This window comes from Sorex araneus, chromosome 1, assembly GCF_027595985.1.
Source record: "Sorex araneus isolate mSorAra2 chromosome 1, mSorAra2.pri, whole genome shotgun sequence".
NCBI classification, from domain to species: domain Eukaryota; kingdom Metazoa; phylum Chordata; class Mammalia; order Eulipotyphla; family Soricidae; genus Sorex; species Sorex araneus.
In genome coordinates, this window is record NC_073302.1 from 369491289 (window position 1) to 369508869 (window position 17581).

The 17581-nt window shown below is 43.1% G+C and overlaps 1 protein-coding gene across 1 annotated transcript in view; it reads right to left on the reverse strand.

Annotated features, from left to right (window-relative positions):
- The window catches only part of DNAH11 (dynein axonemal heavy chain 11), a 323685-nt gene that overhangs the window by 116890 nt on the left and 189214 nt on the right, over positions 1-17581 (reverse strand). The window contains exons 48-54 of the mRNA XM_004604267.2: positions 16281-16383; positions 14002-14241; positions 11110-11271; positions 10661-10854; positions 8087-8249; positions 6999-7122; positions 6412-6554 (exon numbers count right to left, since the gene is read on the reverse strand). Coding sequence (XP_004604324.2) covers positions 6412-6554; positions 6999-7122; positions 8087-8249; positions 10661-10854; positions 11110-11271; positions 14002-14241; positions 16281-16383 — 1129 coding nt within the window. The remainder of the gene's footprint in view (positions 1-6411; positions 6555-6998; positions 7123-8086; positions 8250-10660; positions 10855-11109; positions 11272-14001; positions 14242-16280; positions 16384-17581) is intronic.

Consider the following 17581-nt stretch of genomic DNA (forward strand, 5'->3'; position numbering starts at 1 on the left):
CTCCTGACAAGACTCAAGGAACCATATGTGGTATTGGGGATTAAACCCAGCTTAGATGCACGCAAACAAGCGCTCTACCTATTGTGCTATCTCGATGGCCAGCGCCTATACTTTTAATAATATAAATTTTAAAAAATTTATGTAAATAAAGCATAATGATGAGCATTTATAAAAAGTGTTACCTTACAACATGAAGAAAGACATTATGAGTATATTAATATTATTTGAATATATGAAGAGCTCCTATCAATCAATCAACAACGGATTCTAACTAGCAGGGAATTTAGAAATGGGTTTAAGGTTTTTTACAAATGGTTATTCAGAAAAAATACATACAAATGTGTCAAATTCTTGAAATCATTTGATATTTGTTTCTATATCAGATTACCTCTAATCTGAAAAGGGGGAGGTAAGAAAGTTGATGTTAATGGGGCTGGAGAGATAGTACAGTGCATAAAGCATTTGCCTTGCATGCAGCCAACCCGGGTTTGAACCCCAATATCCCATATGGTTCTCTGAACACTGTCAAGAGTAATTCCTGAGTGCAAGCCAGGAGTAAGCACTAAGCACTGCTGGGAGTGGCCCTAAAACAAAACCCAAACCCAAACAGAAACATAATATGTTAAATCAAGTTTGGTTCTGAACATGCGCTGTGCATGAGTTAATATGCACAAAGAAAACAGAAAGGAAATATAGCAATATACTATCTGTCATTGTCCTTAGATGTTCTATAACTACTCAGAATTTATTTCTTCATGTAGTTCTCTATTTTCAAATTCTCCACAATAAACTTTTTAAATAATAATTGGACCGCCCTTTAGATATATAAATATATTTAGGGAGGCAGACAAGGAGAGAGAAGGGGAGGGTGAGCATGGGACTGAGAAACAATAGACATCTAAACTCTTGGGAAAGACTCAGAGGCTGATAGACACATCAAGTGTGTTTTGTCATGTGGTATTGGGAAGACTAGGAAGGCAAGAAAGGAAAGTTTGAAGGCTGAAAGTACTATATTCTGGGTTGCAAGACAATAATTATGCAGGAAAAGATGTAAATATATGGAGGCAAAGGAGGAAGGTGTTTGGCATTAATTGACTGGGTTATTTCAGGCAACCCAAGGACGCACATCTGATCATCATTAGCGGGAACTGCTCTGTGGGACTCAGGGGCTGCATTTTAAATGCCAACAGGTTCTCACTGCCCCTGTAGTCCAAATGGGAACTGCTTTGGGGTGGCGAGCATGGGTAATGGGGTGGCAACTTTACATCATTTACCTGGACCTGCCAGGTGTGCTCACTAACCCTTGTAATGCATTTAGTTTCCCAAGATGCCCAACTAGGATGATATGCAAGAGAGGTATCAGCTCATCAAACTCCCATCTTTAGTACTTGCTAGTGAATGTAATGGTTTTTTAAGCAATAGAGAAAATCCAGAAGTCTATATTTTAAAAATCTTAGGGATTTAAGGGTAACTTATATGGCTTAAAGAAAAATACACTGAGGCAAAGATGAAGATGAAGATTGAGAGGATCCATTCTTACACCATATTGGTTCTCACTTAGGGAAGGGTGCTGGTGGTTAACTTTTTTTCATCATGAAGCAAACTGAGAGACAATGTTAAGGATTGGGAGTGTTTGAGAGAGATACACTAGTCTTCCTTAGCATTAAACAATGCAAAGGCATGGAAAAAACCCACTAACTTTCACTGATTTTACTAATGAAGAGATATCATTCAATTAGTAATCCTATGATGTTGGGGAAAGAATAATGTTCTAAATCCAAGATAAGTTTTAGCTTAAAACAAAGAAAACACTAAAAAAGGATAATAAAAAATGTCGAGTGTGGTGCTGGAATAAAATGCATCATCAGCAGTATTGTAAATAACACAATCTCAATCTGATTAAAAGAAGTGATACTATTCAAAGAATTATGTGACAACAGAGATAAACATAAAACTGACCTCAGTTTTGGTAAGGACTGTCTCAGAACATAATCAAAGGAAACATATTTAATATGAAAATGTAATACTTCATTAATCCATCTTTACTATTTGATTATTATTTAAAGAGAAGACCACATATAATGACCTCAATAGGTGCTGAAAAGTAATTTTATAGATATTTCCTTAGAAATATATACTAAAACCAAAGCTAGCCTAAAATCAAATAGTGAAATATCACAAGCATTCTCATTAGGTAAAAATAAAGACAAAATTCCCACTATTTCCAGGATTACATATCATTCTTTTGTAATAATTATCAAAGCCATGGAGGAGGATAATTGATAAAAATTATAAAAGATGAAATATTACCTGTAAGGTACATATTATCAACCACCTAACGGAAACTACCAGAAAGGCAATAAAATATCTAGTTGTGAACTTAAAAAACATCTCTAATATGTAAATTATATACCTTGAGAAAATATTATAGAAGAAATATTTCTTTCATAAGAGCAAAGATTTTTATTTTATAAAGGTTAAATTGTCCCAAATCAAAAAAAAAATTTCAGTCTGGTTTTCATCAAAACTGGAATATTGGCTTTCTTTCCATTCTGGAGAAGTTTGTGTTCTCTCTTGAACATATATTCCACTTTCTCTCTCTCCTCACATCTATTTCTTTCAATAAAAACTGCTTTGCTTTTATTCAAATATAAATGTGTTCAGAACTTAACAAAATTATTGTGATGTTTATCCAGATATATAGACATGTGAGAACAACCAAGGAAAATGAGACAGCAGTTGACTAGTAGTTATAGGATATATATATATATTTTTTGGTTTTTGGGTCACACCTGGCGATGCACAGGGGTTACTCCTGGCTCTGCACTCAGGAATTACTCCTGGCGGTGCTCAGGGGACCATATGGGATGCTGGGATTTGAACCCGGGTCGGCCGCGTGCAAGGCAAACGCCCTACCCGCTATGCTATCACTCCAGCCCCAGGATATTTAAATATGTAATAAAACTAGAATAATTTACATTGCATAAGGATAGAATCAGTGGTAAAGACTCACCAAAAATGAGAGTAGGACCTCTGAAAATAACGCAGAAGTAGGAGCACCAGAAAGAATCTGAATATAGAGGTGGAAGGTCTTTGGTACTTTGACAGTAGTGATATAGAAACTTTGTTTCTTTATGTGAGAAGCATAAACACGAACACTATTATAAACCACATTACCTTAATAAAAAAAATAAATAAAAGGTCAATTCTACCAAGAGTCATCAACGTAAGCTTCAATGTACTCCCTATCAAGATTTAATGACATAGGGACAGTAGGAAAAAACACTCCTAAAATTTATAGGGGACCACCAAAGATCCCAAGTCAAAGGAATCCAGAGAAAGCACTGGGAGGATTTTCCTCTTATTTCCTTCTATTCTTTCTTTTGCTGTATGCATATGAGAAGATGAATCCATTTATTTCAGTTGACTCTAATGTGGCAGTCATTTCTCAACAAATCTAGATTATTTCTCAACAAAACTAGAAAAATTTCAAGCAGTTTTGTTGAGGTTGGGGGATTGAATAGTAGATAGGTTTGTGTCCCACCCAGGTTTGGTTCCCTCTGAGAATCACTGGGTGCAGCCCTGGTGGCCCCTAAGAGTCAGCCTACTGAGAATCACTGAGGGGTGTGGGGATGCAGGGGTGCGGCAGATTCTACCCCTCCTCAAGGATATATAAGTAGTCTCAAAAAAAATTGCACATAAGAGACATAAATAAAACCAAGTACAACAGCAAAGCAGTGAGTCCTTTATGATTTAGCCTCTGCGGTTTCTTAGCATCACTGTACTGAATTCAAGCCCAGATGGAAGAAGAAACTGAGATCCCAACCTATAACTGCAGGCATATTCTCATACCACTGGGAACTGTAACTCGTGAAGCTTGCAATTCCCTTCGAGGAGTTTATCCTACAGAAGCAAGCAGAGTTGTCTACACAAGAGCTTGTTAAAGACTGCTTCCTCAAGCATATCTGCAGCAATGCTTCATGGGTTTCAGTCCTCCTGGAGCCCTGGGGTTTTGTGAAGTCTTACTGCCGGGTCATACCCAGGATTTCTGACTTGAGTACCCTGGGGTAGCACTGAAGTACTGGTCCTTTTAAAAAAAGATTCTAGGCAAGGTTGATTCTGCTGCTCCGAGGAACAGACATTGACAGACAATGATTTACAATGTTACTCTCTCAATTATATTATGGCATCCGTTTTTCCATTTCATAGAGAAAATCTTATCTACACATATTATTATGGAAGATGGAAAAAAATCCCTGGCCTTATTATAGAACCTGGCAAGTATAGTCATAGGGATCTTTTACTTTTTGGTGGGGAGGGATTCTTTGGCCAACTGAACCTTAAGTTCTAACCTTAAGACCTCAGGCCTGCAATGCTCATTAAGATGAATGTGGAACCCGAAAATACAAGGTGGATGAGAACCTTAACATCATTCTGTTCCATATGCTGCAAGCCAGGAGAGGGGGGGCCCTGGTGTTGTGCACTGTGATAATCCAATCCTCTGGAACCCAAACCAGCCCCAAGAAGACCTCTGAAATACAGAAGAAGCCCTGTCAAGTTTAGGAATTGGCTGGGCGTCTGGCTGGACCCCTTGGAGGAGAGGGCCCAACACAGAGACAAAGACTGTGATACTTTTACAAGGGCCATCAACAATTCCAAGCTGTTGAAACAATGGAGCCAAACCCTAGTAACAGAATTGGTGTGTGCAAGTTCCCATTCTGGGGGGTGCCCGTACCTCTCCCTGAGAGAGATAACTCCTTTCTTTTACTCCTACCTTCTCCACCCTAGCCATTAGTCCCCAGCTCTATCCGGGATTTGTCCTTAGCTTGCTCCACTCTGAAGAAGTCCATGATTCTCTCCTGAGCATGCAGCTCTTCTTCTCTCCCCCATATTCCCCCCAAAATGGATCCCACTTCCCCCATTCCTCTGCTTCCTGAAAGTCTTTTCTGAGTGGCAGGCAATGGGCCAGAGGAAGCCCCAGCAGAGGTAGGATTAGCATTTACTTTCCCTTCAATGAGCAATGGTGCCCCAGGGCCCCCAAGCAACCAGCTCTTTCTGTGCCATGAAGATCAAGTGGGGCTCTGGCATGGTCTGATGGTGACTGCCGCATGAAGCTGACTGGGGGAAAGGCTTATGTCCCAAGCGTGTGCAGAGCTGACTTTAGCAGGCCGATCCCCTCACTCCTCCTGGCTGACAAGGTGTGTGAAGAAGAAGGCAGCGGAATCCCTTCTCGGAGCTCCTGTCTCTGTTCTCCCAAAGTCACATCAAGTCATCCGGAGCACTTATTCTCCACATAAGGAACATTCACGGTGAACGTCAGAAAGTCATTTCCTTCCTTGTGTACTCCAAGGTTAAGAATCCCACTGCCTGTTACTATCGTTCTCAGGCAGAGGCTACTATTACTGCTGCCACTATGGTTACTTTGTCCAGGGTATTACTCTTTATTAATACTCAGAAGTCTTAATTTCCCATGCAGTATTTATTCTTCTAATGGCTCTGGGTCATGCTAATGAGGAGTTTCCTGTTTTCTTGGAATACTGATATGCCTAAAAGTGACACAACAAGATACTACAACATAGCATAGTCTATGGCGAAGATCCTCAGGCAACAGGTCTCAATTATTTGCCCTCAAGTATTACTATTATAAAAACTCTCCCATTGTTTCCTTAATGATTCCCAACCCCCTCATCTCATTCCCGTGTACACCCCCAGACTAGGGCCTCGTTCGTCCATTAGGAACTTCCTGTGGCAGTCATTCAGGACTGCCAGGTTTCTGCAAGTAAGCAGGGCAGGTGAGAGGTGGAGGCCACTCCCTGTAGAGTTCTGGACTCTGCTTAGCAGTGACTCCCTCTTGTGCTTCTGGGACATGCAGTGCTAGGGACCAAACTAATGCAAGTTTCCCAGATGCAATTTGTCTGCTCGGCTGTTCCTCTGGGTCCGCTTACTCTTAGATACATGGCACTTCCTCTCTCTAATTATTTCCTTCATCCATCACTTTCCCAGGAATTCTAGCTCCTGTAGGACACGTCACTTCCTCTAAAAGGATTTAGAGCTGCTGGGAAAGATGCCACCACATCCTCTGTAATTCTCAACGCTGGCACTTTGTGTATGGGGCCAGGGCTACAGTTCTTTCCTAAGGCCTCTTTTCCTGTAAGAGTGGCAGCTCCTTGAGGATGGATCTCATGTGCAGCTCCATCAAACACGGCACAGGCTGCTCTGCATGACGCTCTGTAGGAAACAGCAGCTCAGGCAACTTCAGGAGGACATACCTGAGACAAGAGCATGGGAAACGCAAAGATGCCTGCATAATGAATGCCAAATATAAAGGCAGGTATGAGGCATGAAAGAGAATCATTTCATGATGCAACGGCAGGCATTGAAGGATAGACAATAAAGGGGAGTGTGTCTTACTTTGAGCTGCAGTCGCACCCTGGCCAAAAAGAATTTCCAACAGTTTTCCCTGGAGTCCACCAGGCCCAGACTTCGAACTTCATTGCGAATTCCAGAAATGATCTTCTCCTCATCTTCATCACTAAACAGATCCGGGATTTCTCCTGCTCCCCCAAAGAATGAGAAGAATCACTGAAAGATCAGCACAATTAAATTTTGAGATATGCTTTTCTACTGCCTGTGGTTCATTCAAAGACAAGGTTCAGCTAAAACAAGAAAGCGAGAATTCCATTTATCTCTTTTTTTTTCTTTGCATTTACAAGACCCACCACACAGCCAGGACGAACATCCCCTTTGAAAATCACTTGAGGGGCAGGAACTGATTAATAACTGAAGGGAGGAATAACTGAAGGCCCTTCCAACACACTTCACCAAAAGCAGACTCCGAATGCAATACACCTCAAATTGGTAAGGTTTATTGGTTTTCTCCCCAAAGACTGCCCCAGTGAACATCTCAAAGACAAATTATCTCTCTTTAAAGTTCACTGAAACCACAGATAATTTGTCACTGGGGGAAGATATTTCAAGAAATGCGTTGCTTTAATCACCTGATGCCAGCAAGTCATTAATCAGCACAAGGAAGCTCTCATCTAGAACCTGGGCATCTGTCAGCAGGAACACGGTGGGCATGTTCTTGGCTCCTGCTCTGCTGTACAAATTGGCAAGATCCACCTGCAAGGAGAGGCCATCACTCATGGTTTGTTAAAATGCAGGGGCCATGCTGGGGGTGCGCATGTGTGTGAGTGCTCGGACGAGTTGAGTGACTGTAATATCAGGGCACTGAGCTGTGCTTTTCCTGTTTGTGCATGCTTTCCTCTCTGTGACCCTGTGACACAGGCCAAAGCAGGCGAGCACAGCCCTCCGCAGCATTTAAGGATGAGCATCACCTCTGGGGTTGCACGGAGCTGACGAAAGCAGGCCACAAAGGCAGGCGTCCCTTCGGACAGGGCTGCAAATGGGTCCACTGGTCGAGGAACTAACTTGGTGCAGAGGAGTTTTGGCTCATTTGGACAGTTGTTCCTTTCACTGAAGACAGTTTTTCTTTGGTTCTTACTTTGTTTAATAATACAGAAAAGTGTTGGGTTTTTTTTCCTTTAAAAGAACACTTAAGCACAAACTCCAAGTCATGTTTTAGGAGTCTTAGTATGACAAAAAACAAAAACAAAAGCAAAAACTAACAGTATTAAACTGTTTCTGGAAAGCATTCCCAGTAGGCATTAGACTTTCTTAGTCTTCTCCAAGGTGAAAAAAGTTCTGTTTGCACCTGTAAAAGCAGCTTCTTTCTACCAACCCCAACCCTATCAGAGAGGAATGCTAATCAAGTTGGATAGCAGGCATGATCCATGCAAAAAAAAAAAAAAAAGCATGTGTGTGTAACCAAGGGTATAATAAAACACTTTCTGGAACTGGTCTATAGACTTCTAGACCTATAAAAATCTCTAGAATTTCATGCTTACTCAACCATGAATGAAAGATGGGTAGAGATTGTTGGATCTTCTACAGAGCTCGTCCTCCATCTTCCTACCCTGTGGAGTCTTGGGCTGTGTTGGGGATTTAGGGAGGGTGTGAGCAGCCGGTAAAGCTCAGGCTTCATCAGCTAAATCCAGGGGCGAAGGCCCCGGAGCCCTCTCCTCACCCGCAGCTCCTGGATTCCGAAGCCTTCGGTCAGCGTGATCTGAAAGACCTCCAGCCCGCACATGAAGGCGGCTAGGCGGGACAGGCTCTGCTTGCCAGAGCCGCCCACGCCGATCAACAGTGCGTGGCCTTGTGGGGCCTGCAGAATTCGGCTGATACGGCACCTGGGAAGAGAGAGGGGCCAGTATGCCATCTAGAAACCCCCCACATGACATTTAGCCTCCGTTTCAGAGGAATAACTGGACCCTGAATTCGCGTTTTGATTCTGAGCCTTGGGTCCTTATCATGGTTCCCCAAAGATGCTCTCTGCATCTGCTCTGGCCTGCTCGGCCCTGATACCAGCCTTGGCCAGCAACATCTGTGACTCCCGAGGCTTTACTCTCCTCCACCAAAGCCCAAGAAGACAAAGGCAAGGTCTTTGGACCGTGCACCTACTTTGGTGTTTGTTTTTGGGCCATGCCCAGCAGTGCTTAGGGCTTACTCCTGACTCTGCTCAAGGATCACTTCTGGCAGGCTCGGGGCTAGACCATGTGTGGTGCCGGGGATAGGGGATAGAACCTGGGTGGGCCATGTGCAATGGCCCCATATCTAATTCTTTGCTCAGTGAGAAAAATTCCAGTTCCACATCAGCAGGAAATGGAGCAGGAAACCTTCTCGGGGCAGGAAAGGGAGAATGGCCTTGAGCAGAACTGTGACTGGTGGGCAGTGGGGGAAGGACTGGCCAATGTCTCTGTCTGAGATTAACACCTACTGCTTCTTTGTTTCATCCTTCTCTGGTACTAGATCTTTCCCCAGGCTTCAAGTCCACTAGAAATTTTACTGAGACCTCTCACAATCACAGAACCAAGTTCCAGCAAGGCCTACGAACCCGTTATTTGGTCCCATCCCAGAGACTCTGAATACTTATGCGATCAATAAGACTACTTGATACTGTTATAGTGAGAGTGAATGGGCTTCTCTAGGATCCCAATATGTGTTTGAAGGAATGTGTTATGATTACACAGATAGTAATAAGAAAAACAAAATAGATGCATATAAATACCCAGGTGCAAATACTGGACATCCTATATCTTTTTTTTTTTCTTTTTGGGTTACACCCAGCATTGGACAGAGTTACTCCTGGCTCATGAACTCAGGAATTACTCCTGGCGGTGCTCGGGGGACCATATGGGATGCTAGGAATTGAACCTGGGTTGGCTGTGTGTAAGGCAAACACCCTACCCATGTGCTATTGCTCCAGCCCCCATCCTGTATCTTTTTAACACAGTTTTTCTACACAGTAGTACTCTACACTGCTTTTATGAAATGACTCTAAATGTCAGACCCTGAATGATCCTCTTAGTTTCTCTTCTGCTTATATGTGCATGTTCTTACAAGTGTCTATCTGAGCCTCGAAGGGGAAAACTCCAGTAGAGACCTGGCCTGTCCTGCTGACCACGGTATCCCGCACACCCAGGCCAGCGAGGGCTGCACAGGCTGGGCACTGCATCAGGCACCCAGCACACAAGGCAAGAGAAGGCCTCGTTGGCCAGGCCCTGCACCAGGACAGGGAACTAGTTCTGAGTGACTGCTAAAATAATATGCCCCTCACCCTGCTGTTTTTCTAGTTTGCAAAGTCCTGAATCACTGAGTACAGCACTCAGCAGGCCTGAATAAAGCTGTTTAGTCACTGAAAATCCGTTTGGGCCCATTCTGCCTCAACCACTTTCCAACATCACAATGTGAACAAATAATTTCTCTTCTTCTCTCTCAACACTCTGACCTATCAGGACTAGAGTGAAGGAACATGAAACTCTGGCTAAAATGGTGATGCTTGAGACAGTGGACCCCAAGAAGACATTAAGATGGTGAGTTAGCCAAGAACAGATGACTGGACTGAAATATATATATATATATATATATATATACATTTATGGTATACATATACATATATATGGTATGCATACAACAGAGTGCTACTTGGCAATGAGAAAAGGTGAAATCATGCAATTTGTTGCTATGTGGATGGATTTAGAGAATACCATTCTGGGTGAAGTCAGGAGGAGAGGGGCCAACACAGAACGATCTTTCTAATATGTGTGATATAGAGAAACATAATAAGGGAATAACACATGGCCAAAGGTAACAAAACCTGAGAGCTTCTGTACAGAGCTGAGCTTACCAAGGGGGAGAAGGTGGGTGAAGATAATCTCTGAGACAATGGTTTAGGGACGTGGACACTCTGATGGACAGTATGGTGTTGGAATATTGCATCATTGAACCCTACCATTTGCATTATTGTAAGATCACAGTGCCTCAAAAAAATTGTCTAAAAGAGAAAAATATCACCGAAATAGCACCTTGATAATTATTAAATACTTAATGATATTATGAATTGTAATAAAAATATTTGACTACAACTGGGGATTAGAATAATAATTAAGCCACCATCTGAATGACACTTGGAATTCTCTTCTGTCTGGCACACAGTAGATGAGAGCTGGCAGCCACCGGGCACTAGCAATGATGCCATGACAACAGCGGTGGATGCCCCGTAGTTTTCACTCTGCCCAAAGCATCACAGTGCCCCACTCACACGTGCTGCATGGCATCTTCGAATAAGACCAGGTGCATGGCAGCATTGAGTTCGTTGTAGTTGTCCAGCATTTCCGTAAGAACCATCCTCAGCACCTCCCAGTCCTTCACGGGCAGGTACTGAGGGTGTCCCCCACTGCTGGCCAAGTGGCAGTAAATGAGGGGCTGCTGCAGCAGTGTCTGGCGGTCTACGCCCTGCATCAGGAGGAGGAGAAAAACAAGCTCATGTCAGCAGCCCTGATGATGCCCCAAAAGAGACAGAGTGGCCAAGTGGTCTGTCAGGCCTGAAATTATGGGTCAACCCTTGGACGGAGCAGATGGACACAGGAACCATGGCTGTTTTAGAAAGGTGAGTATTGGCCAAAACCACTCATGTCTCATCACACTTCTACCCTCAACACACCAGCCAGGAACTGAGTCGACGGGGACCACTGTCACTTGTGCACTTACTTCAAAACATTTACAAGCAGTTTCCAGCAGCTTTTTCTGAAACAAATCACAGTCCTTTGTGTCTACCAGTTTGTCTCCGTAAACACGACAAGATTCATGAAGCCAAAGGCGTATTAAATCATGTGGACCCTTCAAACATTCAGGAGAAGCAAATAAAATCCCCTAATAAGAACAGGAAAAATAAAAAATTCAGAAGCTGACAACATTCCAAGAGAATGTTTCTATGGCATATTCTTTTTTTTTTTGGAGGGGGGAAGAGGGGGTCAGTTTATTGGGGTGGGGGGCACACCCTGAATCACTCAGGGCTTACTCCTGGCTCTGTATTCAGGGAACACTCCTGGCAGTTAGAGGACCATATGGGGTGCTAGGGACCAAACCCGAGGTTGGTCACAAGCAATACAAGCACTTAGCCACTGTACTGTCTCTTCAGACCCCTTTAACATGTTCTAAGACTCTGTATGTGATTTAGCAGCTTATCAAGTTAAAGGAAAAATCAGCCAACTGGTGCCTATTGTGTCTATTATGTCTTCCAAATGCATTAAGCTTCCAAAACCCAAGAACAAACAGCTAAGGTGAAAGGCATAGGATTACAGTTATGTAAACTCTAAAAGCTTCTAGTATCAGTGCAAACTTCTCATTTCACAGGCAAATACAAGATCCAAAAGTCAACTGCCCATATTCACGATTGTGGGCTGACCCAGGACCAGTTCTGCAATAGACTCAACACAGCCCTAAAATGCTGCCTTCATAGAGAACTTCCTCCAGGGAGACTCAGCTCACTCAGGATGCAAGTAGAACCCCCAGGGAGTCCAGAGACTGGACTAAAATGCACACAAATATGATTTGGAGGTGTTGGGGCAGCTGACACATGGGGTATGAGGTGAAAGGCAGGCCTTACACTTCGTGCCACCTATGACCTTCCTTCTCATTTCTGCTAAGATTAAAAATCTGCTGAAACAATACTTTATGTGTCAGACAGATATGAAAAATATCGAGAAGGGCCAGAGAGATAGTATAAGGAGATAAGGCTCTTGTCTTGCATCCGGCCAACCTGTGTTGATCCCCAACACCACCTATGGTCCCCTGAGTCTTCACAAGTGATCCCCGAGAACAGAGCCAGGAATAAGTCCTAAGCACTAAAGAAACTTTGGTACATCTACACTATGGAATACTATGCAGCTGTTAGAAAAGACAAAGTCATGAAATTTGCATATAAGTGGATCAACATGGAAAGTATCATGTTAAATGAGTCAGAAAGAGAGGGACAGGCATAGAAAGATTGCACTCATCTGTGGAATATAAAGTAATAGAATGGGAGACTAACACCAAGTGTAGTAGTGATAAGGACAGGAGGTCTGTTCCACAGCTTGGAAACTGGCCTCACATGCTGGGGCAAAAGGCAGCTCAGATAGAGAAGGGAACACCAAGTAAAGGGTATTGGGAGGACCCATTCAGATTGAAAGACGTGTGCCAAAAGTAGACTATGGACCGAACATGATAGCCGCCTAATGCCTGTATTGCAAACCACAACACCCAAAAGGAGAGGGGGAGCAAAAGGGAATGCCCTGCCACAGAGGCAGTGTGGAGGGGTTAGGGTGGGGGTGGTGGGAGGGATTCTGGGACCATTGGTGGTGGAGAATTGGCACTGGTAGAGGGATGGGATCATTGTATAACTGAACCGAAAGCACGAAAGTTTGTAAGCCTGTAAGTGTACCTCACGGTGATTCACTAATAATAAAAAAAAGATAAGGCACACACATGCAAAAAGAAATATGTGTTAATAAACAACATATATTAAACATAAAAAAATCAAAAGAAAAAAAAAGAAAGGGAAAAAAGTAAAAAAGTAAAGAAAAAGGTCCAGTCTTAGGAAACTGTTGGCTAGAGCAGCATTACAGATGAATATAGAAAGGTGGTTTGTAAAAATGCCAAGAAATAAAAATTATCAAATATAAAGGCCCCTGAAGTTTTTACTTTTTAACAAGTTGGGCACCTTCTTTCTCATAAAAGTAACTCAAGTCAGAAATAATTCTTTAAACTATTTCTACTTGATAAGCAGATCACATTTTACTATTTACATTTTTAATTTCAGATGAAAAATTTCCTCCTTAGATTTTTCCCCCTAAACCCAATACATAAACACTGACATTTTGCCAAGTAAGTGTTAAGACCAATGCAAAATAAAATATAAATTTAAGAAATCACAATTTCTTTAAATGTGGGTTTTAAAATTATATAAACAGGGTCAGAAAAATAGTACAGGGATTAAGGTACTTGCCTTGCAGGCAGCTGACCCTGGCTGATCCCTGGCACTACAAATGGTTCTCAGAACAGTGCCAAGAGTGACCCCTGATTGGGGCTGGAAAGATAGTACATCGGGTATTGTGTTTGCATTACATGCAGTGGACCTGGGTTCAATCCCCAATATTTCATATGGTTTCCTGAGCACTGCCAGGAGTAATTCCTGAGTGCAAAGCTAGGAGTAACCCCTGAGCATCACTGGGTGTGAGCAAAACAGTGAAACAAAAAAAAATAAGAGTGATCCCTGATCACAAATCCAGGAGTTTGGGGTATTGCCCCAAGATAAAAAATTTACATAAACACATATTATGAAAAATGACAGTTATTCTTTTCACTTGGCACAAAGAGCCGCACAGAAATACTTACATAAAAGAAATAGGGAGTATAGGCTCTACCCTTGTTTCTCTTGCCAAGCCTCTACAAACCTCATTGATTAAACAGTCCTAAGCTTTCATATATGAGCTTATGGTCTAAAAATGAAGGCTAGATGTACAAATGCATCATTTTAAGCAGAGGTCTAGAAATGAGTGCCACCACTGTCATAGTCATAGACTCCTCCACTCAAGACAGGTAAGAGAGCCAACAAGTTACCTGGAAGATGCTTGACAGGTCTCTCAGATTAAAGAGGTAGTGGAATTTAACAGCCGTGGGCAAAAAGCTCTGTGTCATCATCTGATGGGCCATGATGGTTGCCTGGATCAAAGTAGGGCCAGTCCTGAGAACAGAAGGATCAAACGCTTGCTGCTGGAAATGCAGACTAAGGATCTGGCTGTAGATGGTATTCAGAGCCTCCAAGGAGGGAAAGTTGAAGGCGAACACAGTGAAATGCCTCTGAAAAGAGAAACAGATAAGCATCACATAAAGAGGGATTATCAGGGGAGCAGTAGATGGTAAAATAGAGCTCTCTTTTTTTTCTCCTTGTGCTCCATATCTATGTCCATCACACGTCTCTTGGCAGAGCCTTCTGTGTGGCTGGGACTTGGCCAGATGGCCTGTCTGCCCCAACAGACTGACTGAAGTGAGAGAGCACCAGTTACAGTCGGAGGCTTTATTTTCCAACTCGCTCTCTTCAGCTTCTCCCATCACTGTGAATTCTCCAAGTATATTGGGACCCGGAAGCGAAGCCACACTCCTGCCATCCCACCAACCCCTGACACATGGGAGCAGCTGAGAGTCAATGCCCAGACCTGTGAATGGTCTCACGAGTGCCGGCAAAGTCAACCAGTTGAGCCCTAGTCCCTCCACATAAACACATAAGCAGCAGGCACTATGGTGCGCCGTGGCTGTATGTGTGTTGGGGTGGTTGTTATTATTATTAAAATGCTAAGAACTACACACAAAAATCTGCACATAAATATTTATAGGATGTGTCTCTGAGCTGTCAAAACTTGGAAACAACTATGGTATCTTTTGGTGGAGGAATAAACTGTGGTGCAGGCATACGCAGAATATTATTCAGTGATGAAAGGAAATGAGCTATCAAGTCATGAAGAGGCATCAAAAATGCCTGTGTAAGAGAAGTGAAAGAAGCTAATCTAAAAATGCTTCATACGATTCCAACTACATAACATTCTGGAAAAGGCAAACTATGAAGACAGAAAAAGGACTAAGTGGTTGTCACAGAGAGTTAAGTGGCTGCCAAAGGATTAAGTTGCCACAGAGTTAAGTGGTTGCTACAGGGAAAAGGATTAAGTGGTTGTCAGAGGGTGAGGGTGGGAGGGATGGGTTTGTAGAATACTGGGTATTTTTAGTGCAGTGAAACTATACTGTATAAAACTTCAGTGGAGAATAGCTGTCACAATAAATTTTCCCAAATACACAGAATGAAGAAATACTGGACTTTAATATCAACAGAGGCTCAGCAATAGAACAAATGCACCACACTAATGCAAGACATTTTCAGGGTGAGGGAGCCTATGGGAGCTCTCTGGACTTTCAGCTATGTTGCTGTATATCTAAAACTATATCACTGTCATCCCATTGCTCATCGATTTGCTCGAGTGGGCACCAGTAACGTCTCCATTGTGAGACTTATTGTTACTGTTTTTGGCATATTGAATACGCCACGGGTAGCTTGCCAGGCTCTGCCGTGTGGGCAGGATACTCTCGGTAGCTTGCTGTGCTCTCCGAGAGGGATGGAGGAATCAAACCCGGGTTGGCTGCATGCAAGGCAAATGCCCTATCCGCTGTGCTATCGCTCCAGCCCAGATCTAATCCCAATCATTTAAAAATCCTATGAATGACGGGGAAAGATTCAAATGGTAGAGCATGTGCTGGCATGTGCGTGACCGGAATTACACTTTTGGTCCTACATGACCACTGAAGCACCAAATCCTCAGGCCCACATTACTGCTGGGCCAAGATCACTGGGAGTGGCTACTACGCAAACACAAATAGATAAAAAGTCTGTTTGTTAAAAAATGTATATGTGGAACTGGAATGATAGCACAGCGGGTTTGCCTTGCTCAGGGGCTGACCTGGGTTCGATTCCCAGCATCCCATATGGTCCCCTAAGCACCACCAGGAGTAACCCCTGAGCATCACTAGGTGTGATCTAAAAAGCAAAAACAAAACAAAACAAAATGTTTATGTGTTTAACCAAGTCTAATAGGAGCCCCAATTTGTGCTGAAAAAACACAAAGAATCAAGGTATGTGGTAACTAAGTATTCTATTTAGGGGGGATGAAGTTGAGCACATGTCTCATATGTGTGAGACCCTGAGTTCAATCTCTGGAATCACAAGACCCAAACCCAAAAAACCCAAGAAGTAGGACTCGGGACTCTATGGGGAGATGGAGGGAAAGAGGGAGAAAGAGAAAGAGGGGGAGGGGGAGAGCGAGAGCGAGAGAGCACAGCACTTAACACCCTACCTGGAGTCGAGGGTTGATGGTAAAACTGCCGACCATGGGGTTCATGCAGGCAATGTATTGACAGTTGTGGACTTCCTTAAGCATCACCTTCTGTCTGTCATACCTGGAAGACAGAAGCCAGAACTTTAAGACCCACACTGGAGATGATAGCACAACAAAAAGTTCCCGAAGGACTTCACAAACTGATTCCAATCCTTACAAATACTCAGTATATTGAAAGATATAAGGCTAAGCTCAGTTGGGGTGACCCAGGGATCCACTTCTCAGCTTCTCCCCCAAAAGCCCAAATACACTGTTTCATAAAGGTATTTGTGTTCCTCTGTTCCTTATAGCTCTATTCACAGTAGCCTAGATCTGGATTAATTGAGTGTCCAAGAACAGATGATAGAAAAAGAAACTGCGGTACATATATACACAATGGAATACTTTTCAGCTTAAAGGAAAAAAGATAAAATCATGCAGTCTTGCAGCTATCTGGGGAGACCTAGAGAGCACGAAGCTAAGCAAAGTCAGGGAGAAGGAGAGGGACACAGAATGATAGTCTGCATGTGGATATGGTGAGGGAATATGAAATACCCAAAGGTAACGACATGGAAATGGGTCTAGAGAACTGAGCTGGCCAAGGGCGGGGCTGGAGGGGTGAGTTATGGGGAAGGATATTAGGGAGGGTATCCTGAGACAATGGTAGGGAAATTGGACTCTGGTGGGCAGGGCTGGGGGGTGGTGTTGGAACTTGTATTATGAAACCCTGTCATTAGCACTGTTACAGATCGTGGTGCTTCAAATAAAAATGCACTGTTGTACTGTTGTCTGTTGTCCCAGTGTTCATCGATTTGCTCGAGCGGGCACTAGTAAGTTCTCCATTCTGAGACTTGTTGTTACTGTTTTTGGCATATTGAATACTTCACAGGTAGCTGGCCAGGCTCTGCTGTGTGGGTGGGATACTCTCGGTAGCTTGCCAGGCTCTCTGAGAGGGATGGAAGAATCGAACCCGGGTCATCCACATGCAAGGCAAATGCCCTACCCGCTGAGATATTGCTCCAGTACCAAATAAAAATAAACTCTAAAAAACATCCACTCTAAAGCTCAGACAATTAAAGGCTACTTAATTTCTTCAATGCTAAAAATCAAGACCCGGAATGGAAGACCTAACTGCTTATACACTCTCACTACTTATTGCTCCTCAGATGACAATTTCTGGGGAGAAAGACCCACAGCAAGATTTGGAGGGCTCTCCTTATGGTTAATGGTGGGGACTGGAGGATGGCAACATCCCCAAATTTCAAGGGGTACATCCCACA